General features: G+C 41.5%; 1 protein-coding gene and 1 pseudogene across 1 annotated transcript; both read right to left on the bottom strand.

Moving 5' to 3' along the window:
- Positions 1-6,871: 6,871 nt before the first annotated feature.
- LOC135531429 (OX-2 membrane glycoprotein-like) lies at positions 6,872-9,090 on the bottom strand. Its single transcript, XM_064959476.1, has 3 exons — positions 8,860-9,090; positions 7,508-7,846; positions 6,872-7,141 (listed from the first exon to the last, which is right to left on the bottom strand). Exons 1-3 carry the CDS (start codon positions 8,909-8,911, stop codon positions 6,906-6,908), a joined length of 627 nt encoding a protein of 208 aa, XP_064815548.1. The 5' UTR covers positions 8,912-9,090; the 3' UTR covers positions 6,872-6,905.
- Positions 9,091-12,358: 3,268 nt separating this feature from the next.
- Positions 12,359-16,457, bottom strand: LOC135531427 (OX-2 membrane glycoprotein-like; annotated as a pseudogene).
- Between the last annotated feature and the right edge of the window lie 9,537 nt (positions 16,458-25,994).

Genomic DNA, 25,994 nt, shown 5'->3' with positions numbered 1-25,994 from the left:
TTCACTAATTAAGTTCACTAACCTTGAACGGTAAGACACGTTTGCTTGCGGCTTGATCCACTCGGGTAAACATTGAGGGAACAAATATAGCAGGCTTCTTCTGCCCATGTTACATGCTTCATGGTAATAGACGTCGAGTTGAGAGATGCCTCCGTGAAAACAACCTTGCCTCGGTGCGGGTCTATGATTTGAGCTCCAAACCGCTTGCTGTAGGTGGCCAGATTCTCCACCGAGTCGTCTTTGAACAGCCTCTGCCAGGTGACTTGCAGCACACATTGTTGGGTCCAAATGGGTGCATGTGTGATGATAACTCAATCTGTTGGAATATATTGACACGAAAGCGTATTTTAAAGAGCGCTCCATAGGCCACGCCCCAGCGGGCATCGTGAGCAAGTTGGACACGTTGGAGGCGACTCAATTACCACCTCATCGACCGGGGCGATTGTGCGATAGACCTCCTGGTAGAAGCTGCACTTCCCAGGAGTCACGTGTATCCCCTCTCACAGGCGGAGACTGAGGTTATGGAAACATGTCTCCGAATCCCTGCATCAGGGGTACATTTGGTCCTCCACTTCACCCACCTCCTCGAGTTTCTTTTTTGTGTAGAAGGAGGGGGGTCTGCGCCCGTGTATTGACTATCGGTGTCTGAATCAGATCACTGTGAGGTGTATAGCTACCGCTCATAGCTACAGCGACAGAGTCAATGCATGGGGCGCACTTCTTCACCAAACTAGATCTCAGGAGTGCTTACAACCTGATGCGTATCCGAGAGGGAGACGAGTGGAAGACGGCTTTCAGTACCACCTCTGGGAACTATAAGTACCTCGTCATGCCGTACGGGTTGATGAATGCGCCATCAGTTTTCCAAGCCATTGTAGACGAGATTTTCAGGGACCTGCACAGGCAGGGTGTAGTGGTGTATCTCCCTGGTAAAGGAGGTGCAGCGGTTATTAGGGTCAACTACTACCGGAGGTTTATCTGGGGTTTTGGTCAGGTGGCAGCTCCCATTACCTCACTGAAGGGGGGCCCGGTGAGCTTGCAGTGGTCAGCTGAGGCAGACAGGGCTTTTAGTCACCTGAGGGCTCTGTTTACCTCCGCTCCTGTGTTGGCCCATCCGGATCCCTCTTTGGCGGTCATAGTGGAGGTGGACGCATCCGAGGCTGGGATAGGAGCGATGTTTTCACCCCAAGAGTAACGGGCAGGTAGAGAGAGGGATGTGGGTAGGTTTCTGAGGTCTTACTGCTAGGACCGGTCAGGGGAGTGGGCAGCTTTTGTGCCCCTGGCAGAGATGGCCCAGAACTCGCTCCGCCACCGGTGGTGGCTGGCCCGCTCCAGGAGTCTGAGGTGCGGGAGGTTCCTCCGCCCCCTCTAGACATCGAGGAGGCCCCGGCATACTCCGTTTGTTCCGTACTGGATTCGAGACGTCGGGCGAGGGGCCTTTAGTACCTCGTGGACAGGGAGGGGTATGGTCCCGCGGAGAGATGCTGTGTTCCGGTGGAGGATGTGTTGGATCCTTCTATGCTGCGAGACTTCCACCATCCCCAATCTTGATCGCCCTGCGCCTCACCCTCCGGGTCTTCCCCGAGGTCGGTGCCGACGAGCGGGGGGGTGTACTGTCACGACTTCCGCCGAAGTCGGTCCCTCTCCTTGTTCGGGCGGTCAACATCACCGACCATCTAGCCATCACTGATCCATTTTTCATTTTCCATTGGTTTTGTCTTGTCTTCCATCACACCTGGTTACAATCCCATCAATTACATGTTGTGTATTTAACCCTCTGTTTCCCTTCATGTCCTTGTCGGAGATTGTTTTATTGTATGTTATGTGCAAATCATGTGTCGGTGTGCGACGGGTTTTGTACAAACGTATATTATTTGTTGTACATTTTGGAGTTTTATGAGCACTTATTAAACGACTCCGTTTATACCAAGTTTGTTTTCATGCGCCTGACTTCCCTGCCACCGACACGCACCCATTACACTGAAAATGAGTTAACTCTGGTTCATTCAGCCCTTCCTATGGGGAAAATAGTTCAGCCCTTTCTATGGGGAAAATTTATGGAGAAAGAATAGGGTTTTGGAATAAATGCTGAAAATAAGGTCAGAGGTTAACACAGGCTTCGGAGATCTTATATGTTTTGTTCTATGAGATACTATCAGTCAGTTAACATGACCAAGGAGTTAGTGAGAATTATTGAATTCAGTCCTCTGTGTGGTGTAAAACAATCTGGTACACTGACTATCAAATCCATGTTTCAACAATCTTTAAACTGAAGAGACCTGGGTGTGATGCGTTCTGCCTCTTCATGAGAAGTCAGAGATTCAGTTCCAAAACTACTGTATCAAACCCGTTTCTCTACGCCGTCTCTCGCCAAAATTATATTTGTGCGACCCCTAGTGGCACTTGTTTGTAACTTCGGTTGGTCTCTTGAGTGGCAGAATAATCAAAGACAATTCATTTTTTAAGCATTCCCAGCAGCAGATTTATGACACACTGTATAACAAGCTGATGTCACAACATACACTACAACGTTGTTTAAAATTGTATTGATAAAAGTAGAAAACAAACACACACCCACAACAAAGGACATTACAACATTGTGTATCATAAAAAAACATTTGATTTATAAAGAGTGAAGAAAGAAAACCACACACAAAAACACACACACCATGAAAGTAGTCGACATTATGACATTGTGTAGGTTATAATATCACAACACTTGATTTATAAATAAGTGAAGTATAAAACCACAAGTCTAGTGTGGATTTATCATGTTTCATCATTAACCAACTACAAAATATATTTACATACAGACTATTTACATATTCAATAACCAGCAGGCCTGTGTGTGTCAGCCATTCAGTCCACTATTCAGTACCCACAATGCCCATGGATAGAAACAGTCTCCGAACCACACAGATGTGTGTGAGGCTGTCACACCCTGACCATAGTTTGCTTTGTATGTTTCTATGTTTTGTTTGGTCAGGGTGTGATCTGAGTGGGCATTCTATGTTACATGTCTAGTTTGTCTATTTCTATGTTTGGCCAGATATGGTTCTCAATCAGAGGCAGGTGTTAGTCATTGTCTCTGATTGGGAACCATATTTAGGTAGCCTGTTTGGTGTTGGGTTTTGTGGGTGTTTGCACCAGATAGGGCTGGTTTGGGTTCCACCCCCACAGTTCTTGTTTTGTTAGTCTAGTCATGTATAGTTTCTTGATTAAAGAACCAGGAATAATAACCACGCTGCGTTTTGGTCCGCCTCTCCTTCAACTCAAGAAGACCGTTACAGAGGCAGTATGGTCGTCCCTCAGTTCTCGTCACCCTCTAAAAGTTTCCTAAGATGGATACAACAGAATGGCATAGATATTTATTAAAACATATATACTTTTGACTATCTTTTGTAATGATTTCAGCTCACCTTCTACATTGCAGGTCATCTGGTCTCTCAGGAGATATTCTGCATAAAAGAAGGTAATTTAAATATCGACTGAATGGAGTATACTATATTAGTGATGTGAGTAACATAACAATGCAGCAAATGCAACTAATTTGCATGTATGCAGTCACCGTGACTACCACCTCAAAACATAATTCCAGATCTTCTCGTTCAATGAGAGAATACAGTATAAAACACCCGCCCAAAAAACAAGAGGACTTAAACCTACTTCTTTACAACACCTTGTGCTTGTTGCATCATACGCTTGGCTGAGGAGCTGAGGGAGTCTAAACTGAAACACAAAAAGTACATTTTTGAGTAATGTTTGAATTTTGGGGTTATTGTAACCCATTTTAACAATTCACAATCATATGTTTCAAGCATTCTACCAGGACGATCAAATAAAGTTGTACAAATACTCACATTTTGAATGGACTGGAGATTGGTGTGGTCCTGAAAGAAATGAACATGGTCAATTTATTGATAAGAACCATATTATCTATGGAAACAGCCAGTCAGTGCCGCTTCTAGCCATCAGTGACGTGAGCGGCTGCTTAGGGCCCCACAGCCACTAGGGGGCCCTCAACCAAAACAATGTTTTTATATACAGTATATATCATATGTTTTAGGAAGTCAGTCGGGGTCTCAACATACTGTTGAATTGCAGGACATTAACTTTTAAGCTGCCAAGAGGAAGGGCAAAAAGCTAGAAACGGCCCTGCAGACAGTGATGTAAACACTGACATAATAAACATGACCACTCTTTGATTAAAGAAATACACATCTTTCCCAAGCTGAGAGAATATCTAGTGCATTAGTGACACGATGAGTCACAAAGCAGAACAGATATCAACATGCAGCAGAGTGCATGATGCTGTCACCATGACAACTCTATGACCACCACAGAAGTACATCATTCTTTTGTAACGTTCTATTCTTCCCTGTTTCAAGCACTTTATAAAGATAATTAAATAAAGTTGTAAAAATATTCACATTCGTGATGGAGTGAAGGTTTGTGTGTCCCTGGTTGGTGGACTGGAGGTTGGCATTTCCCTGAAATGAATAAAACATGTCAATGTACTGACAAGAGCACACAAGGTTTTTTAACAATTATATTAGCATGTTTTAGGTTTCCTTACAAATAGATTTGATGGACCTATTGACCCCTTACAGGTTCTTTAGAATGAGTCTCACCATTCAGTTGTTGTCTTTGTTGGAGTCCTGCTGAATTCTGGGCCAGACACTGGGGCTTTTCTGTACATCAAATTAGAGATCAACTGGTAAACAACTGGCAGTCAAATCACATATTAAATTCATAGTAACTGTTTTTGTTTCAAGGTAATATTTGTATCTCTACCTGGATGAGGTATTGTTTCTCCTCTTAAGAAACCAAAGTATTACACAGATTCCAGCAATGAGACACATTGAACCCATCACTGCACCAACCACTGTACCTGTGAATGAGAGAGATGACAAGAGAAGACAGAGGTCAACTTCCCAGGTACACTACACCAAAGCCTCATTCATGTACAGTCGTGGCCAAAGGTTTTGAGAATGACACAAATATAATTTTTCACAAGTCTGTTGCCTCAGTGTCTTTAGATATTTTTTGTCAGATGTTACTATACTGAAGTATAATTACAAGCATTTTATAAGTGCCAAAGGCTTTTATTGACAATTACATGAAGTTGATGTCAATATTTGAAGTGTTGACCCTACTTTTTCAAGACCTCTGCAATCCACCCTGGCATGCTGTCAATTAACTTCTGGGCCACATCCTGACTGATGGCAGCCCATTCTGAGTGCCGCCATCGTTGGAAGAGGTTTATGCCATTCCTGCTTCCAGCCCAGCATCTGAATTTCTCAGCCCAAACCGCTATGGCTCTCCATAATCAATGCTTGGAGTTTGTCAGAACTTGTGGGTTTTTGTTTGTCCACCCGCCTCTTGAAGAATGACCACAAGTTCTCAATGGGATTAAGGTCTGGGGAGTTTCCTGGCCATGGACCCAAAATATCGATGTTTTGTTCCCCGAGCCACTTAGTTATCACTTTTGCCTTATGGCAAGGTGCTCCATCATGCTAGAAAAGGCATTGTTCGTCACCAAACTGTTCCTGGATGGTTGGGAGAAGTTGCTCTCGGAGGATGTGTTGGTACCATTCTTTATTCATGGCTGTGTTCTTAGGCAAAATTGTGAGTGAGCCCACTCCCTTGGCTGAGAAACAACCCCATACATGAATGGTCTCAGAATGCTTTACTGTTGGCATGACACAGGACTGATGGTAGTACTCAACTTGTCTTCTCCGGACAAGTTTTTTTCCGGATGCCCCAAACCATCAGAAAGGGGATTCAAAGAAAATGACTTTACCCCAGTCCTCAGCAACCCAATCCCTGTACCTTTTGCAGAATATCAGTCTGTCCCTGATGTTTTTCCTGGAGAGAAATGGCTTCTTTGCTGCCCTTCTTGACACCAGGCCATCTTCCAAAAGACTTTGCCTCAATGTGCGTGAAGATGCACTCACACCTGCCCGCTGCCATTCCTGTGCCCCGATCCCACAGCTGAATCAACTTTAAGAGACAGTCCTGGCGCTTGCTGGACTTTCTTGGGCGCCCTGAAGCCTTCTTCACAACAATTGAACCGCTCTCCTTGAAGTTCTTGATGATCCAATAAATGGTTGATTTAGGTGCAATCTTACTGGCTGCAATATCCTTGCCTATGAAGCCCTTTTTGTGCAAAGCAATGATGATGGGACGTGTTTCCTTGCAGGTAACCATGGTAGACAGAGGAAGAACAAATGATTCCAAGCATCACCCTCCTTTTGAAGCTTCCAGTCTGTTATTCGAACTCAATCAGCATGACAGAGTGATCTCCAGCCTTGTCCTCATCAAAACTCACACCTGTGTTAACGAGAGAATCACTGACATGATGTCAGCTGGTCCTTTTGTGGCAGGGCTGAAATGCAGTGGAAATGGCAAATAGCGACTTTGCAATTAATTAAAATTCATCTGATCACTCTTCATAACATTCTGGAGTATATGCAAATTGCCATAACACAGAGGCAGCAGACTTTGTGAAAATTAATATTTGTGTCATTCTCAAAACTTTTGGCCACGACTCTAAATATGGCTCTGCACTACACCTGAAAGTTAAATAGGAAAAGAGCCAGGTCAATAGGTTGATTATGACCTATCATTATTAGAATAACAACCACCACTGATCCATCAGAGACCTGATTGACCTAGCACAGAAATACACAGTCATCAGAGACAGTACTTCATCATGAACACAGATTTCACCATGACCTTCATCAACACAGCACAGAACATACATCAGGCAGTACTTCATCACAGAACATCATGAACACAGACAGTACTTCATCATGAACACAGACAGTACATCATCATGAACACAGGCCGTAAATCACATGACATCATGTTCCTGATCATGTCAATATATATTATGGTGATATTTACCCTAACCATTTCTCACCTGCAAATGAAGCTTGATCCCTAGTTGGAATCACCATGGAGACATCCTTGACGACCCCAACGGATGATGCTACACACCCGACCCTGGTGTCTTTGTCAGGTAGACTGGACGCTGCCACCATGGCAGTTATGGTGACAGTGACTGTTTGATTGGGATGGGTGACATCAGCCATGGTGGATTTGTCTAGACTGATGTTTTCTACGTGGTCCCAGGTTACTGTAGGAGCAGGTCGTCCAGTAGCAGAACAGGACAGAGTGGTGTGACTGTTGTTGGTTTGTGTGATGAAGAGTGAGGGTCCATACAGCTTCACAGTGATTGTAAATACTATCATGTTTTCATGTCCATCAAGGTCAAATGGATGCATGATAATTTGAGGGAATTGTTCCTGGGTTAATCATTTACACACAGGTCAAGGTAGAACAATGGATGGAAGACATTGGAGGCCTTTGTTCCTGCTTTAAAGGGACATGACATTGTTTTAAGACGTCAAAAGTAGTCTAATGTTAAAGTGAATTCACATTATACAATTTGGATTATAGAGTGTAATGTCCCTTAAACCCCTCCTTAGTTATCATATATTACCATTAATTTGGAGGCAGGTCCTGCCACTGATAGCTCCCTCTGGATAGGCGTTAAACAGACACTTGTAGCAGGACTCGTCTCCTCTTGACACTCCTCTGATGACAATAGAGCAGTTCTGCAGTCCCTCGTCTTCAAACTCCACGTTCCTCTGAAAAGGTGGGTTGACTACTGGTCCAAATCGTTTGTTGTAGCTGGCCACATTTTCAGTCGCCCCTGGTGTCACTTTCTGCCAGGTGACTTGAAGCACATCTTTGGGTTTCATGAGCCTGCAGCTGAAGTGAGCATCCTCTCCCAGGGTTGCTATGACAACCTGCTGTGTTCTCACCAGCTGAGAGAGCCCTGCATGAAGAAAGTTACAGGCTATTTAGTACACACATCTAATACAGCGCTACATTTTAGCAACCTGCAGTGAACACTGTGAAGGGATTAAACTGCAGAAATACATTTAAAGGTATATGCAGTGTTGCATCAGTCATTTCCAATTCCCATTCTGTATGTTTGTACATTTCAAAGGAATCTTGGAAAACTAGCCCTTGGTGGGCTAAAATAAATCCTATCAAATGTAATGCTGGAATATGTAACTTTTTGGGCAACCAGACCAAATTCACAAATTAATTTATAGAAATTATATATCTGTCATTCTCATTGACAGCAAGTCTAAGAAGTGGTAGATCGGTTTTATGTGAGCTATTTCTATGCTTCCAGTTTTATTGCAGCTGAAAGTACAATATTTTTTGGGTTTTGGAAAATATATTTCACAGTGTTTTAGATGGTACAGTGATTCTCTACACTAAGCATGGATGGTTTTGTTACATAAACTGAAATTAGGCAAACTACTTGAATTTTTGTTAATAAGACACATGTATTTTGAGCCAAGACAGCATTTTAAGCTGAGAGTTTCAGCAAACTCAGGTTTTTTGATTAATCTCAAATTGAGTAAAAATCATTGGCTCAGTGAAGTATTCCATGTCAGCTAAAGAATCCTCCCAATTCAAATGTCCAGGAAACTGGGATATTTAGGCTCCATGGACTTTTTACAAGTTGCATGTTTTACAGTATAGAACAGGAAGATGCTGATGTTTGTATACTGATGGTGACTGGACCGGCTATTCACCAATTAAAAAGACACCTTAGCTTCAATAATGTTCAAAATATAATACTTTTTATTGAATTAAATGTATTCCTTTAAGGACTATCTGCAGTTACAACTTATGCATAATGCACCTATAAGTGTCGTGTAGTTATCTACATATCATAATGAAACGCAACTCTGAAATTGATAAAACTGTATAACTTACATTTAAGACCTATAGACCTATCATGTATTTCATATGAACACGGATGTAACTCACCCTCAGGAAGGAATAGCAGCAGAAGAGTAAGGTAACTTTTAACACGAGCCATGGCAGCAATGTGTGGTCAGGTGAGGCAAGGTGATGTAAATGGACCTCTGGATAATGTGTGGCAAAGTAGTATTTCATACTAGAAACCGTTTTCAAATGAGGCATTGTGGGAGGCATGGTAACGTAGTCCGTTGGATAGTTTAAATACTAACAAGCTCTGTTGTTATAGTTCAAAAACTTTTCAAGAAACCTTGTTGGCCAATTTTGTGTTGTGAGCTCCTCCCACAGAGAAAAGGACAGTTGCTAGTCTCTCCACAACCCCTCGTCTAGTGAAAGTGAAAGTAAACACAGAACAGGATCAGGAAAACATCGTTGCAAGGTTGGAGGTAATAACATGATGTATCATCAAGCTAAGTGAATCTAATGGTGAGATTAACTTCACCTATATGAAGGTTTTCTCGTGTGTGTGTGTCAGTACCATTGCTTGCTCAAAGATGTAGCTGTGAAGTAAGTCTCTCCCTACAGCCGGTTGATTGACCCAGCAAATTGAGTGTGAAATCAAAGATAAGGGTGGCGTCTGAACTATGTTCCCCACAGCAAGCAGATTTGATTTGTACGTATATGATACATGTGCAGCCAGCATGCACAACCAAGTGTGTGTGGGAAAGACATGTAAGATATTCATGTGTCAAGGGGAAAATGGACTAGCCTGAGTACCAGTCTCCAGCTAACATTCAATGTTTTTATAAGAAACATTAATGCGTTAAATGGACTATAGCTATTTAAATAAAATCACGAATGTAGTGCAATACAGGTTTGAACTGCTGTAAAAATGTCACGCCCTGACCTTAGATATCTCTGTTTTTCTATATATTTTGGTTAGGTCAGGGTGTGACGAGGGTGGGTACTCTAGTTTTTGTATGTCTAGGGTTTTTGTAGGTCTAGGGGTTTTGTATATCTATGTTGGCCTGATATGGTTCCCAATCAGAGACAGCTGTTTATCGTTGTCTCTGATTGGGGATCATATTTAGGTAGCCCTTTTCCCCCACTTTCTGATGTGGGATCTTGACTATGTGTATATTACACACACAGCCAAGTGAGCCTGGTGCAGAGCTATAACAACCTATCCCTGATTTTAAATACAGAATATATTCATAAAATACACAGGCTTGAAATAACTAGTAGTAGCTTTGCTTAACCTGTCAGCACTATATTGTATAGCTTCACGTTTAGTTTGTTATTTTGTTCGGTGTTTATTCTTTTAATAAAGAGAATGAATGCACACCACGCTGCGCCTTGGTCTCCTTCATACGACGATCGTGACAAGAAAAGCACTACATTTCATAAAGGAAAGCAATAGTATCAGCAATATTGTGTACATTCAGAAAACAATTCTGACAAATGCAGGATGCATAAAACTAATTAGATCACCTTTAGAAATGACAGGACTATACAGGTAGCTGTAGTGTGCAGGAGACATGGTGAAACTGAGTTATATTATAGTAAAGAGAGGGAATTTGAATTTTCCTCTGTGTCCACATATGGCCCCTCCCCATACACCAGGCTAAAAGTAAACTCAGCTGGTGAGACTTTATTTTTATTTTTAAACAGTGTAAGCCAATGTCAGAACCATTGTTTTAGTTGAGAAGGTTAAAGGAACTCTTCTCAGGACATAAAACAGAAAGGAGCTCAAATATTACACACACACAGCCAAGCTATAACAACCTACCCTGAGGTTATTACTGTCAACAAGGAGCTATAACAACCTGCCCCTGATTTTAAATGGTTATTACTGTCAGAGCTATAACAACCTACCCCTGATTTTAAATGGTTATTACTGTCAGAGCTATAACAACCTACCTCTGATTTTAAATGGTTATTACTGTCAGAGCTATAACAACCTACCCCTGATTTTAAATGGTTATTACTGTCAGAGCTATAACAACCTACCCCTGATTTTAAATGGTTATTACTGTCAGAGCTATAACAACCTACCCCTGATTTTAAATGGTTATTACTGTCAGAGCTATAACAACCTACCTGTCAGAGCTGATTTTAAATGGTTATTACTGTTTTAAATGGTTATTACAGAGCTATAACAACCTACTGTCAGAGCTATAACAACCTACCCCTGATTTTAAATGGTTATTACTGTCAGAGCTATAACAACCTACCCCTGATTTTAAATGGTTATTACTGTCAGAGCTATAACAACCTACCCCTGATTTTAAATGGTTATTACTGTCAGAGCTATAACAACCTACCCCTGATTGTAAATGGTTATTACTGTCAGAGCTATAACAAAATGGTTATTACTGTCAGAGCTATAACAACCCCCTGATTTTAAATGGTGATATTACTGTCAGAGCTATAACAACCTGATTTTAAATGGTTATTACTGTCAGAGCTATAAATAACCCCTGATTTTAAATGGTTATTACTGTCAACATTTTAAATGGTTATTACTGTCAGAGCTATAACAACCTACCCTGATTTTAAATGGTTATTACTGTCATAAACAACCTGCCCCTGATTTTAAATGGTTATTACTGTCAGAGCTATAACAACCTACCCCTGATTATAAATGGTTATTACTGTCAACAGAGCTATAACAACCTACCCCTGATTATAAATGGTTATTACTGTCAACAGAGCTATAACAACCTGCCCCTGATTTTAAATGGTGATATTACTGTCAGAGCTATAACAACCTACCCCTGATTTTAAATGGTGATATTACTGTTTTAAATGGTTATTACTGTCAGAGCTATAACAACCTACCCCTGATTTTAAATGGTTATTACTGTCAGAGCTAGATTTTAAATGCTATAACAACCTACCTCTGATTTTAAATGGTGATATTACTGTCAGAGCTATAACAACCTACCCCTGATTTTAAATGGTTATTACTGTCAGAGCTATAACAACCTACCCCTGATTTTAAATGGTTATTACTGTCAGAGCTATAACAACCTACCCCTGATTTTAAATGGTGATATTATTTTAAATGGTTATTACTGTCAGAGCTATAACAACCTACCCCTGATTTTAAATGGTTATTACTGTCAGAGCTATAACAACCTACCACTGATTTTAAATAGTGATATTACTGTATACAAGGAGCTATAACAACCTACCCCTGATTTTAAATGGTGATATTACTGTCAGAGCTATAACAACCTACCCCTGATTTTAAATGGTGATGTTACTATAACAACCTGCCCCTGATTTTAAATGGTGATATTACTGAGCTATAAAATTTTAAATGGTTATTACTGTCACCAACCTACCCCTGATTTTAAATGGTGATGATTTTAAATGGTTATTACTGTAAACAAGGTGACAATGGGCAGTTTTTTTAATTTTTTAAATACAGCATATAGTTTTATTTCACAGGTGGTAACACAATCCATATAAAGAATGTTTAATAATTAAAAACAATTTTAAATGCCCTGTTTTAAATGGTTATTACAAACATTTTACAGATCAAGCAAGATTAATAGCCTGATTTTATAAACAGTGTCAAATCAAGTGGAAATGGAATCGAACACAACAAGCAACATACATTATCAAAACAAATAACAATAGGAACTCAAGACGATATATCAAAGAGCAAAAATGTGCATTATCATCATTACATTCTAAGAGCTCAAATACATTCACACATTACACTGGTATAACAGGAAGAACAACAAAACTATCTGTAGACTATTCCATAGATTTATAATAACAATACACTGTAAACTTAACTTGAACAAAAGTGCAACAAGGTCAATCATATTGAAGTGGGTTGAAATCAAATAAATTACTTGGTTATTTAGAACATAAAATAAATAGATAAATATATTCTACTTGGTGTATGTTGTAATAAAGTACAGTCAAACAGTAGGTGGTGCTGTCCTAATAGATGAGGTAACCTAACCTGATGACTCAAACTAAATTCTCCCACTGCTTTGTCCTTCACCACATACTTTAGTCTGAATATGGGTAGGGTTATTATTGAAGTTGTTTGTGGTGACGAGGGGCACGACGGGCGTTGTACAAAACAATGTCTCCAGCGATTGGATTGTCTCTAACCAATCACAGTAACAGCCAATGAATTTTCAAACCCCTGTTTAACCCACGTGTGTTCTAGCTCTGACTCAACCCATCGTTACTGGACAAATCAGATGGCCCAGAATGTGTTGGCATTCGGTGAAAAGCTGGGGAGGTACTCAAATCCAGACTCATTGCAAAGAAGAAACTAATGTCCTTTGGCGTAACATTTGGTTGGAGCAAGGAGTTTGGGTAGCCAGGCAACAAGTAACCTACCTCATATCACAACACTCACCTACAAGAGGTCATCAATCTCTCAAACCTAAAAGTGCCATTTCAGTACCTCTAAACAGCATTAACCATATCATGGCTTGTATAATACATGTGTTAATTAGCTTATTTATGACTGTGTAAGAATGATTCAACAAGGTCCAACATCCAGGCTCAGTAACAACAGGTGCTCCAGTCCTCAACAAAAACAGCTGTCAGCTACAGTGCATATAAGCACAGTCGGCAACAACAGACAGATGTTTACACAACGCTCCTAAGACGGTCCTGCTCGTCTGCTGTGGTTGCCAACGCTGCTTGGCTGCAACCTGCCAGATAGAATGTGACGGTTACTATACTGTACTGCAGTGAATCCATAAACATTACGGAGCTCTAAGCCATGCGTTGCTCAGTTTATTTCATAAAAAGACAGAACCATATATAGAGTTGATGACTCAATTCATTCCACTTGTCTTACTAAGACGATTAAAATAAAGATATTAGATATTACAGATAATCTTGTGCGGACTCACCTTTTTTCTTTTGAAGTTCGACACAACCCAAGATGACTAAAAGGGAAATGATTAGGAACACCGGGATGCCAACCGCCCACGAGGATGTCCTCTTGTCATCTGGAAGGTGAAACATGAAACTCCAGTGAGCATGTGTTTGGAGAGACAGCATTTACTCCGAAGAGAAAGACAAGGAATTGTACACCCTTCTTTTCTAATGCATTCAGTTTGAATAACATGTTGATAACATGGTCTGTCCCATCTATCCAATCATATCATCCATCACGTAGCTTCCCTGAGGGGCTGGAAACCACCCAGAACTCAACACAACACTTGACTACAGTGTGATTTAAAAAAAGGAGTGACTCGTGATGCTTTGCCATGGTGGTCAACATTAAACCCAACGGGTGAGATAAGATTACTAACAGCACTAATAGCATCACAACATTAGCCTCTTGGAACCAGCCTGAAATCGCTGCGTTCTGTTTTCAGGAAACAGAATGTTGCACTATTGCACGATGATGCTGGTCACAAGGCTATCACGACATGCCCCTGGGGATGATGTAGTCTGTTAAATAGAATGCCAAATTCATGTATCCAAATGGAAATGTTTCCTATTAACATCAAGAATTTGGCAAACTATTTATAAGGCTAGGGATGATGTTGTTTTCACAATGTTTTCAAGTTGAACCGTTCTGTACTGACATGCTAAAAGTGTATGGTCTAAAAGTATATGACACGTCAACATTACGTACCCTCTTCAACCTCCCTCTCTCCAGGGAGAATAGGAAGCAGGACCCGCTCGTGTCTCTGTGTCCTCATCCCATTGTTTACGATACAGTCCACGTATCCCCGGAGCCTGGCAACAGTTGGAGGGTGATGTTGCTATTGGCTGTGACAGTTTGGTCTTTGTTAATGACAGTCCAGTTGTTAGGTGTCTTTATGAGTGCTGCAGCAGATAAGTTCCATTGGATCCAAGGTGCTGGTTTACCCGTGGCAGAGCAGCTGACCACAACTTCCATGTCTGCTTTAGGTTCAGTGCTGGGGACTTTTTGCATTGTGGCCCTCACTTCAGATAAACCTTTGAATAGATGAAACAGGGAATATTAGATCATGTTGAGTTTATTTATATATGACTTATATTACCAGACAGATCAATTAAGAATAGCTTTCAAAATATGTATCATGTTTTCATATGTTTTGACACCAGCAAATGTCCCTTATTAATGCAGCAGAGTTCATGGTCGTTCAGACAGTTTTGGGATTCAGACAATTTTGGGAAATCCTGCCAGTGATGGAACAATGCCAATATGGTGATTTATAGTTGAAGTTAGCTGGTGTTCTAAACTATAGTGTTTCTATTCCCCTAATACAACCCTTTACACGGCCCATACTGTATTATTCAGATATATCATTCCTTAGTAAATGTCCTGCAGTAAAGGGTGAATAAAGGATTATTCTATATTTGGTGGAGCACCAGATGTAAGGACCTTTTCTATTACCTGTACTGGTTTTGCTTCTAAATGTATGAGTGAAGCATCTACAGTACATTCATAAAGTATTCAGACTGCTTCCCTTTTCACATTCAGTTACGTTACAGATTTATTCTAAAACAGAGTAAATAAATACAAATTCCTCAATCTACACACGATATCCCATAATGGCAAAGCAAAAACATGGTTAGACATTTTCGCAAGTCTTTAAAAAAAAAAATCAATTTTAGGCTGTAACGTAACAAAATGTGCAAAAAGTCAAGGGGTCTGAATACTTTCCGAATGCACCGTATGTATTACTTATGAAGTCTTTTGAATGCTCGATAAGAGTGTTTCCCCAAAAATATTATCTCCAAGGATACCCCCAGTGACTTCCACTTCTATACCAGCACACCTGATTCAACTAGGTCTAATCAAGGGCTGGATCATTAGTTGACCAGGTGTGCTTGTACCTGTGCATATTATTTCGAGTTACAATATCACTTACATTAAGATGTAATTTCAACTGAATAGAGAACAATAGAGGTACGCCCTAAAACTGTTATTATTCAGTGCATTAAATACCTTGAACGGTAAGACACGTCTGCTTGCGTCTTGATCCACTCGGGTAAACGTTGAAGGAACAAATATAGCAGGCTTCGTCTGCCCATGTTACGTTCTTCACGGTAATAGACGTTGAGTTGAGAGATGCTTCCGTGAAAACCACCTTGCCTCGGTGCGGGTCTATGATTTGAGCTCCAAACCGCTTGCTGTAGGTGGCCAGATTCTCCACCGAGTCGTCTTTGAACAGCCTCTGCCAGGTGACTTGCAGCACACCTGTCGGGTCTGCATGGGTGCAGGTATATGATGCGTCGGCATTGAAGTCAACCCTGGTGTCTCCTCTGGCTACGACGTTGACAGAGACGGCTAGAAATGGAAGAAGGCAAGTTAACAGGTAAATAAATAAAACAAGTTTAGCCTACATACAGAAATCAATAACCTGTCAAACGTGGGAAATGTTGTTTACCTAACCCATCTCATCTTATATGAGCAGAATCAACCCCTAGTCAGAAGCCATGGAAAACAATTTACCTTCAGAGAGCAGGCATAAGAGAACGAGAAAAGTATTCATTCTCAGCTGGTGAATGTTGAATTAAGCTCATGGTTTTGTTTCTCACGTTGGACCATAATATATTGCTTCGTTAGTTGCACGTGAAGTGAGTCAAATTCAACGAGAGTGAAATAACGTTTTTGGAAAGCCCATAAATTGTTGAGGTGGTATAGAGTAGCCTAGTTCCCCAGTGGTTCCCGGCCGTAGCCAATTACAACGTGACATCTACTGTAAAATACATGACAAGGAAGAAGGAACTGTCAGTATTTTTTTTTGTGGCGCACATTAGGCTGAAGCTGAATGACGTCATTGCAACAAAATAATCGCGGAAATGTATTTATTTTGACGTAACATTTTTTTGGTTCACATACTCTGTACCAAACTAAACTACAATGTAGAGGTCACCACATTAAAGGTATCGAAAGACGACTGTAACCACAGCAAGTTCCAAACCAATTGGCTGCTAATGCTCCACCCCAGAAACCAAACATGCCTACTACACTTGATGAACATAGATTTTAGTCAATCTACAGTACCAGTCAAAAGTCTGGACACACCTAATCATTCAAGGCTTTTTCTTTATTTTTAGTTTCTACGTTTTAGAATAGTAGTGAAGACATGAAGTAACACATATGGAATCATGTAGTAACCATTTGTGTTAAACAAATCAAAATATATTTTAGATTTTTCAAAGTAGCCACCCTTTTGCCTTTGACCGCTTTGCACACACTTGGCATTCTCTCAACCAGCTTCACCTGATATTTCCAACGATCTTGAAGGAGTTCCCACATATGCTGAGCACTTGTTGACTGCTTTTCCTGCTGTCCAATTCAATTGGGTAGAGGTCGGGTGACTGTGGAGATCATCTGATGCAGCACTCCATCACTCTCCTTCTTGGTCAAATAGCCCTTATACAGCCTGGAGGTGTGTTGGGTCATTGTCCTGTTGAAAAACAAATGATAGTCCCACTAAGCGGAAGCCAGATGGGATGGCATATCGCTGCAGAATGCTGTGGTAGCCATGCTGGTTAAGTGTGCCTTGAATTCAAAATAAATCACAGTGTCACCAGCAAAGCACCCTCACACCTCCACGCTTCACGGTGGGAACCACACATGCGGAGATCATCCGTTCACTAACTCTGTGTCTCACAAAGATACGGTGGTTGGAACCAAAAATCTAAAATTTGTACTCACCAGACCAAAGAACAGATTTCCACCGGTCTAATGTCAAATGCTTGTTTATTGGCCTAAGCAAGTCTCTTATTATTATTATTATTATTGGTGTCCTTTAGTAGTGATTTCTTAGCAGCAATTTGACCATGAAGGCGTGACTCATGCAGTCTCCTCTGAATAGTGGATGTTGAGATATGTGTGTTACTTGAACTCTGTGAAGCGTTTATTTGGGCTGCAGTTTCTGAGGCTGGTAACTGTAATGAATTTATCTATGGGTCTTCCTTTCCTGTGGCGGTCCTCATTAGAGCCAGTTTCATCATAGTGCTTGAGGGTTTTTGTGACTGCACTTGAATTAACATTAAAAGTTCTCAATTTTCCAGATAGATTGACCTCCATGTCTAAAAGTAATGATGGACTGTCATTTCTCTTTGCTTATTTGAGCTGTTCTTGCCATAAAATGGACTTGGTATTTTACTAAATAGGGCTATCATCTGTAAACCACACCTACCTTGTCACAAAAACACTGATTGGCTGAAATGCATTAAGTCAAGAAATTCCACAAATTAACTTTTAACAAGGCACACGTGTTAATTCAAATGCATTCCAGGTGACTACCTCATGAAGCTGGTTGAGAGAATGCCAAGAGTGTGCAAAGCTGTCAAGGCAAAGGATGGCTACTTTGAAGAATCTCAAATCTCAAATATATTATATACTTTTTTGGTTACTACATGATATGTGTCATTTCATAGTTTTGATTTCTTCACCATTATTCTGCAATTTATAAAATAGTAAAAATAAATTAAAACCCTTATATGAGTAGGTGTCCAAACTTTTGACTGGTACTGTACAAAAACATTTTACAATGTGGGAAATGATGACTCTGTGTTATGGTAATAAGGTGAGCATTCTATGAGTGAGACATTTTCAAAATTTGAAATCTATTACAGTAAGTAGTGTGTCTATCATAGGGGTTCACAGAGTTTCTTCAACATGCTTCTCACATTAAGTGTTGTTCTGGTAATTGTGTCAGTAGGAAGTTCCCAGATTCTCATCCTTGTGGTTGCTGGTCTCCATTGTTAGTCTGGTGTTAGGGGTTGTGGAATTTCCTCTTCCTAGGAGATGTGTAGTGAGTGACTGTGTCTGAATGTCATAGCAAAAGGGGGAAGTCCACTGCCCCAGTAGGTAGAAAACACTAGTTGCATTACACAAGTGAAACTGAAAGCTCTTTAGATACTTATGTGACTTCATTAATTGAAGGTGATGTTAACATCACATTAGTATAACCAGTTGTGTAAAAATACTATCATGTGCTACTTCAGCAGTTTTTGGGCGTATCTGTACTTTACTTTTCTATTTATTTTTTGATAACTTTTACTCCACTACATTCCTAAATAAAATAAGGTACTTTTTACTCCCATACATTGTCCCTGACACCCAAAGGTACTCGTTATATTTTGAATGTTTAGCAGGACAGGAAAATGGTCAAATTCTCGAGAATATCTGACGGACTCACTAAACACACACCTTTTGTTTGTAAATGTTGTCTGGTTTGCTTAATATAAGGAATTATAAATTATTTATACTTTTATTTTAGCTACTTAAGTATATTTTAGCAATTACATTTACATTTGATACTTAATTATTGTTTTTACCTTTGTTTAACTAGGCAAGTCAGTTAAGAACAAATTCTTACTTACAATGAGAGCCTACCGGGGAACAGTGTCGTTCTGCCTTGTTCAGCTGCAGAACGCCAGATTTTAGCCTTGTCAGCTCAGGGATTCGATCCAGCAACCTTTTGGTTACTGGCACAACGTTCTAACCACTAGGCTACCTGCTGCCACACTTAATTATACTTAAATTCAAATACTTTTACTCAAGTAAGTATTTTACTGGTTGACTTTCACTTTTACTTAAATTTTTGATTATGGTATCGTTAAGTATGACAATTAGGTCCACCACTGAGTATAATATAGTTCATTTTATTATCATAATTGGGTTGTAATTGTAATGGTACATTTTATTACAACATAAACTGCATGTCCTATTACAGTATAATCCCATCACTCTGTAATTTGACCATTTCAAATCAAATCTTATTTGTCACATACACATGGTTAGCAGATGTTAATGCGAGTGTAGCGAAATGCTTGTGCTTCTAGTTCCGACAATGCAGTAATAACCAACAAGTAATCTAACTAACAATTCCTAATCTACTGTCTTATACACAGTGTAAGGGGATAAAGAATATGTACATAAGGATATATGAATGAGTGATGGTACAGAGCAGCATAGGCAAGATACAGTAGATGGTATCGAGTACAGTATATACATGTGAGATGAGTATGTAAACAAAGTGGCATAGTTAAAGTGGCTAGTGATACATGTATTACATAAGGATGCAGTCGATGATATAGAGTACAGTATATAGGTATGCATATGAGATGAATAATGTAGGGTAAGTAACATTATATAAGGTAGCATTGTTTAAAGTGGCTAGTGATATATTTACAACATTTCCCATCAATTCCCATTATTAAAGTGGCTGGAGTTGAGTCAGTGTCAGTGTGTAGGCAGCAGCCACTCAATGTTAGTGGTGGCTGTTTAACAGTCTGATGGCCTTGAGATAGAAGCTGTTTTTCAGTCTCTCGGTCCCAGCTTTGATGCACCTGTACTGACCTCGCCTTCTGGATGATAGCGGGGTGAACAGGCAGTGGCTCGGGTGGTAGATGTCCTTGATGATCTTTATGGCCTTCCTGTAACATCGGGTGGTGTAGGTGTCCTGGAGGGCAGGCAGTTTGCCCCCGATGATGCGTTGTGCAGACCTCACTACCCTCTGGAGAGCCTTACGGTTGAGGGCGGAGCAGTTGCCGTACCAGGCGGTGATACAGCCCGCCAGGATGCTCTCGATTGTGCCTCTGTAGAAGTTTGTGAGTGCTTTTGGTGACAAGCCGAATTTCTTCAGCCTCCTGAGGTTGAAGAGGCGCTGCTGCGCCTTCTTCACGATGCTGTCTCTGTGTGAGTGGACCAATTCAGTTTGTCTGTGATGTGTATGCCGAGGAACTTAACTTGCTACTCTCTCCACTACTGTTCCATCGATGTGGATAGGAGGGTGTTCCCTCTGCTGTTTCCTGAAGTCCACAATCATCTCCTTAGTTTTGTTGACGTTGAGTGTGAGGTTATTTTCCTGACACCACACTCCGAGGGCCCTCACCTCCTCCCTGTAGGCCGTCTCGTCGTTGTTGGTAATCAAGCCTACCACTGTTGTGTCGTCCGCAAACTTGATGATTGAGTTGGAGGCGTGCGTGGCCACGCAGTCGTGGGTGAACACGGAGTACAGGAGAGGGCTCAGAACGCACCCTTGTGGGGCCCCAGTGTTGAGGATCAGCGGGGAGGAGATGTTGTTACCTACCCTCACCACCTGGGGGCGGCCCGTCAGGAAGTCCAGTACCCAGTTGCACAGGGCGGGGTCGAGACCCAGGGTCTCGAGCTTGATGACGAACTTGGAGGGTACTATGGTGTTGAATGCCGAGCTGTAGTCGATGAACAGCATTCTCACATAGGTATTCCTCTTGTCCAGATGGGTTAGGGCAGTGTGCAGTGTGGTTGAGATTGCATCGTCTGTGGACCTATTTGAGCGGTAAGCAAATTGGAGTGGGTCTAGGGAGTCAGGTAGGGTGGCGGTGATATGGTCCTTGACTAGTCTCTCAAAGCACTTCATGATGACGGAAGTGAGTGCTACGGGCGGTAGTCGTTTAGCTCAGTTACCTTAGCTTTCTTGGGAACAGGAACGATGGTGGCCCTCTTGAAGCATGTGGGAACAGCAGACTGGTATAGGGATTGATTGAATATGTCCGTAAACACACCAGCCAGCTGGTCTGCGCATGCTCTGAGGGCGCGGCTGGGGATGCCGTCTGGGCCTGCAGCCTTGCGAGGGTTAACACGTTTAAATGTTTTACTCACCTCGGCTGCAGTGAAGGAGAGACCGCATTTTTCCATTGCAGGCAGTGTCAGTGGCACTGTATTGTCCTCAAAGCGGGCAAAAAAGTTATTTAGTCTGCCTGGGAGCAAGACATCCTGGTCCGTGACTGGGCTGGATTTCTTCCTGTAGTCCGTGATTGACTGTAGACCCTGCCACATGCCTCTTGTGTCTGAGCCATTGAATTTGGATTCTACTTTGTCTCTGTACTGACGCTTAGCTTGTTTGATAGCCTTACGGAGGGAATAGCTGCATTGTTTGTATTCAGTCATGTTACCAGACACCTTGCCCTGATTGAAAGCAGTGGTTCGCGCTTTCAGTTTCACACGAATGCTGCCATCAATCCAAGGTTTCTGGTTAGGGAATGTTTTAATCGTTGCTATGGGAACGACATCTTCAACGCACGTTCTAATGAACTCGCACACCGAATCAGCGTATTCGTCAATGTTGTTATTTGACGCAATACGAAACATGTCCCAGTCCACGTGATGGAAGCAGTCTTGGAGTGTGGAGTCAGCTTGGTCGGACCAGCGTTGGACAGACCTCAGCGTGGGAGCTTCTTTTTTAGCTTTTGTCTGTAGGCAGGTATCAGCAAAATGGAGTTGTGGTCAGCTTTTCCGAAAGGGGGCGGGGCAGGGCCTTATATGCGTCGCGGAAGTTAGAGTAACAGTGATCCAAGGTTTTCCGCCCCTGGTTGCGCAATCGATATGCTGATAAAATTTAGGGAGTCTTGTTTTCAGATTAGCGTTGTTAAAATCCCCAACAACAATGAATGCAGCCTCCGGATAAATGGTTTCCAGTTTGCAAAGAGTTAAATAAAGTTCGTTCAGAGCCATCGATGTGTCTGCTTGGGGGGATATATACGGCTGTGATTATAATCGAAGAGAATTCTCTTGGTAGGTAATGCGGTCTACATTTGATTGTGAGGAATTCTAAATCAGGTGAACAGAAGGATTTGAGTTCCTGTATGTTTCTTTCATCGCACCATGCCTTGTTAGCCATAAGGCATACACCCCCACCCCTCTTCTTACCAGAAAGGTGTTTGTTTCTGTCGGCGCGATGCGTGGAGAAACCGGTTGGCTGCACCGCATTGGATAGCGTCTCTCCAGTGAGCCATGTTTCCGTGAAGCACAGAACGTTACAGTCTCTGATGTCCCTCTGGAATGCTACGCTTGCTCGGATTTCATCAACCTTGTTGTCAAGAGACTGGACATTGGCAAGAAGAATGCTCGGAAGTGGGGCACGATGTGCCCGTCTCCGTAGTCTGACCAGAAGACCGCTACGTTTCCCTCTTTTTCTGAGTCGTTTTTGGGGTCGCTGCATGCGATCCATTCCGTTGTCCTGTTTGTAAGGCAGAACACAGGATCCGCGTCGCGAAAACATATTCTTGGTCGTACTGATGGTGAGTTGACGCTGATCTTATATACAGTAGTTCTTCTCGGCTGTATGTAATGAAACCTAAGATGACCTGAGGTACTAATGTAAGAAATAACACGTAAAAAAACAAAAAACTGCATAGTTTCCTAGGAACGCGAAGCGAGGCGGCCATCTCTGTCGGCGCCAGAACACAGTCTTGCTCGGAGCAGCCTTAAGGGTGGCAGGTAGCCTTGCGGTTAAGAGCGTTGGGCCAATAACCGAAAGGTTGCTGGTTCAAATCCCTGAGCCCACTCCAGGGTCACCATCAATAATGGCTAATCACCAAGGGTGTCTCGGGGAGTGGCCCAAGAGAAGGTCTGAGTCATGGTTACTGTAGAAAGGAATAAAATGAAAGAGGATCCACTACCAGAGGGTTATTACAATACTCTGGGCCACTCTCGGTGGCCTCGGTAGTAACTGAATCCAATTCCAGGAAAGGAGAGCAGTCATAATGATACTCACAGTAGACACTCATTATCAGAAATCACTGTACACTTTGATATCCTGTGATATCCTGTGATTGTATAAAGGGTGTATAAAGGGTGGTACTAAGAGTTATCTGGTAAAACTGAAAGTAGCCTAGTTTAGCCTAGTTTAGAGAGGCGGGCCAGTAACCAGAAGGCTGTTGGTGCAAATCCCATGCCAGACGGGAGAAACTTCTCCAGGGCTTCTGTACTGCAGTGTGTACAGTGTCACAACACTGTAGGGGCAAATTGTGTACATATATGTAGTTTCGATAAAAACACTTGACAGGGAAATTGAGTAAAAAGGTATGTTCTAATCCAAATATCTGAACCAAACATTTTCATTGTATCTTGGGAAGAACCTGTTTAATATTCTGGTTAGCAGTTGTGGTCTTAAATTACTGTGGTGACATTGATGCATGTGACGCTGTCTCACTCAACCAGAGGATGATTCCAGCTGCATCTCAACACTTATGTATCTGTTACGGATACAGTTATCCTGTGTGTGTGTGTATCCTGTGTGTGTGTTTCTTTTCTCTCCTTCTCCCCTCACAGGTGAAAATCATCACTCCCCAATCAGTCAACAATCAATCATCAATCAGAAGACACACCTCCTCATATTTCCTAAACCTATCACAGTTCTTTCCCCATGGTTTAAAAACCCCATCATTTGTTTGTTCTAGAGCTCAGCTCAATCTCTCTGTAAATGCCATGTCTGTAGGTCTCTGTGTTTCACTCTCGCTTTGTGTCGTAACCTCTCTTTTGTTTAAGCACCTCATAGCACTTTGTCATCACCTGTGAGTATTGTTTTTGGTTATGGTGTTTGTGTTTGATTGCTGGTGGAAAAGGGGAAACCAAGACAAGTCGCCCATGGGCATACACTACCCGTAGGTGAACTTTGTTAAATACACTAGTTAGAACTGGGCGGACCACCCACTGTATTTTTGGTTAGTTAGTTAGCTGTTGTTAAAGTAGGCTAGTCTAGCTTAGGGGTGTTTTTGAATACTTATTGTTTCTTTCCTTGGGTCCAGCTCAGCCCCTTTTCCTGCTCCCCCCATTACCGTGTGTTTATAAATAAACCTAGAGTTTGACGGTAGATTTCAGTTGTCGTGCTTATTTCGTTCACACTTTTCCTTTGTCACAATAATAATTTGCATGAGTTATGTTACGAGTCTCATTACCATCCCCCCTAGACTGTCGGGCCAAAAGGGATTCGTAACAGTATCGAATGTAACATAAAAACAGACACAGTGAAAAGACAAAGATGATCATTTCTGAAACACATATTTCTTAACAATTGATGTAGTCTACAGTACAGAATATAGACCCTATAAAATATGTTACAAGCTCAACGGTAAATCTAAAGTATGGAGATAATTCAGTACAATCAGATGACGCAATGCTCTTACACAAATATAAAGCATTCACATATGTCATCAGACAGGACACTTTTCTGGAATTTTTACTTCAGAAATGTTGCATCACTATCCGTTCATAGCGCCGTGACAGTCCTTTTTCAAATATAGCACAGCGACACCTAGTGGAACAGCAGTTTTATTTCCCTTTTTTTGTTTCTTTAAAAAAACCACAGGAATTAAAATGACTGATTTAATAATGCATGTTGCTGTGGAGGTGACAGACACTCGTGGCCTGGCTCTACTGTTCAGCAACACTAAAACCAGAGGGAGCCATAGTAATACTATGGTTCGCTCTGGTACTACACACATGCATGCATACACAGTTCCAGTCAAAAGTTTGGACACCCCTACTCATTCAAGGGTTTTTCTTTATTTTTACTATTTTCTAAGTTGTAGAATAATAGTGAAGACATCAAAACTATGAAATAACACATGGAATCATGTAGTTACCAAAAAACTGTTAAACAAATCAAAATATTTTATTTTATTTGAGATTCTTCAAAGTAGCCACCCTTTGCCTTCATTACAGCTTTGCAAACTCTTGGCATTTTCTCAACCAGCTTCATGAAGTAGTCACCTGGAATGCATTTAAATTAACAGGTGTGCCTTGTTAATTTGTGGAATTTCTTTCCTTAATGTGTTTGAGCCAATCAGTTGTGTTGTGACAAGGTAGGTGTGGTATACAAAAGAGAGCCCTATTTGGTAAAAGACCAAGTCCATATTATGGCAAGAACAGCTCAAATAAGCAAAGAGAAACGACAGTCCATCGTTACTTTAAGACATGAAGCTCATTCAATCTGGAACATTTCAAGAACTTCAAGTACAGTCGCAAAAATCAAGCGCTTTGATGAAACTGGCTCTCATGAGGACCGCCCCAGGAAAGGAAGATTTTTGGCTCCAACCGCCGTGTCTTTGTGAGACGCAGAGTAGGTGAACGGATGAAGCGTGTGGGGGTGCTTTGCTGATGACATGGTCAGTGATTTATTCAGAATTCAAGGCATACTTAACCAGCAAGGCTACCTCAGCATTCTGCAACGATACGCTATCCCATCTGGTTTGTGCTTAGTCCCACTATCATTTGTTTTACAACAGGACAATGACCCAACACACCTCCACGTTGTATAAGGACTATTTGACCAAGAAGGAGAGTGATGGAGTGCTGCATCAGATGACCTGACCTCAAACCAATTGAAATGGTTTAGGATGACTTGGACCGCAGAGTGAAGGAAAAGCAGCCAACCAGTACTCAGCATATGTGGCAACTCCTTCAAGACTGTTGAAAACGCATTCCAAGTGACTAC

The sequence above is a fragment of the Oncorhynchus masou genome, unplaced genomic scaffold (assembly GCF_036934945.1).
Source record: "Oncorhynchus masou masou isolate Uvic2021 unplaced genomic scaffold, UVic_Omas_1.1 unplaced_scaffold_1586, whole genome shotgun sequence".
Taxonomy (NCBI): domain Eukaryota; kingdom Metazoa; phylum Chordata; class Actinopteri; order Salmoniformes; family Salmonidae; genus Oncorhynchus; species Oncorhynchus masou.
Note: the sequence above shows the minus strand (reverse complement) of the source record. Positions and strands in the feature narration are given on the sequence as shown.

Coding starts and splice junctions, on each gene's coding strand:
- LOC135531429 (XM_064959476.1), bottom strand. CDS start 8,911: ATGGCTCGTGTTAAAAGTTACCTTACTCTTCTGCTGCTATTCCTTCCT. Junction 7,847..8,859: donor GCTGCTATTCCTTCCTGAGG/GTGAGTTACATC, acceptor TTCTTCATGCAG/GGCTCTCTCAGCTGGTGAGA. Junction 7,142..7,507: donor GACCTGCCTCCAAATTAATG/GTAATATATGAT, acceptor CTGCTCCTACAG/TAACCTGGGACCACGTAGAA.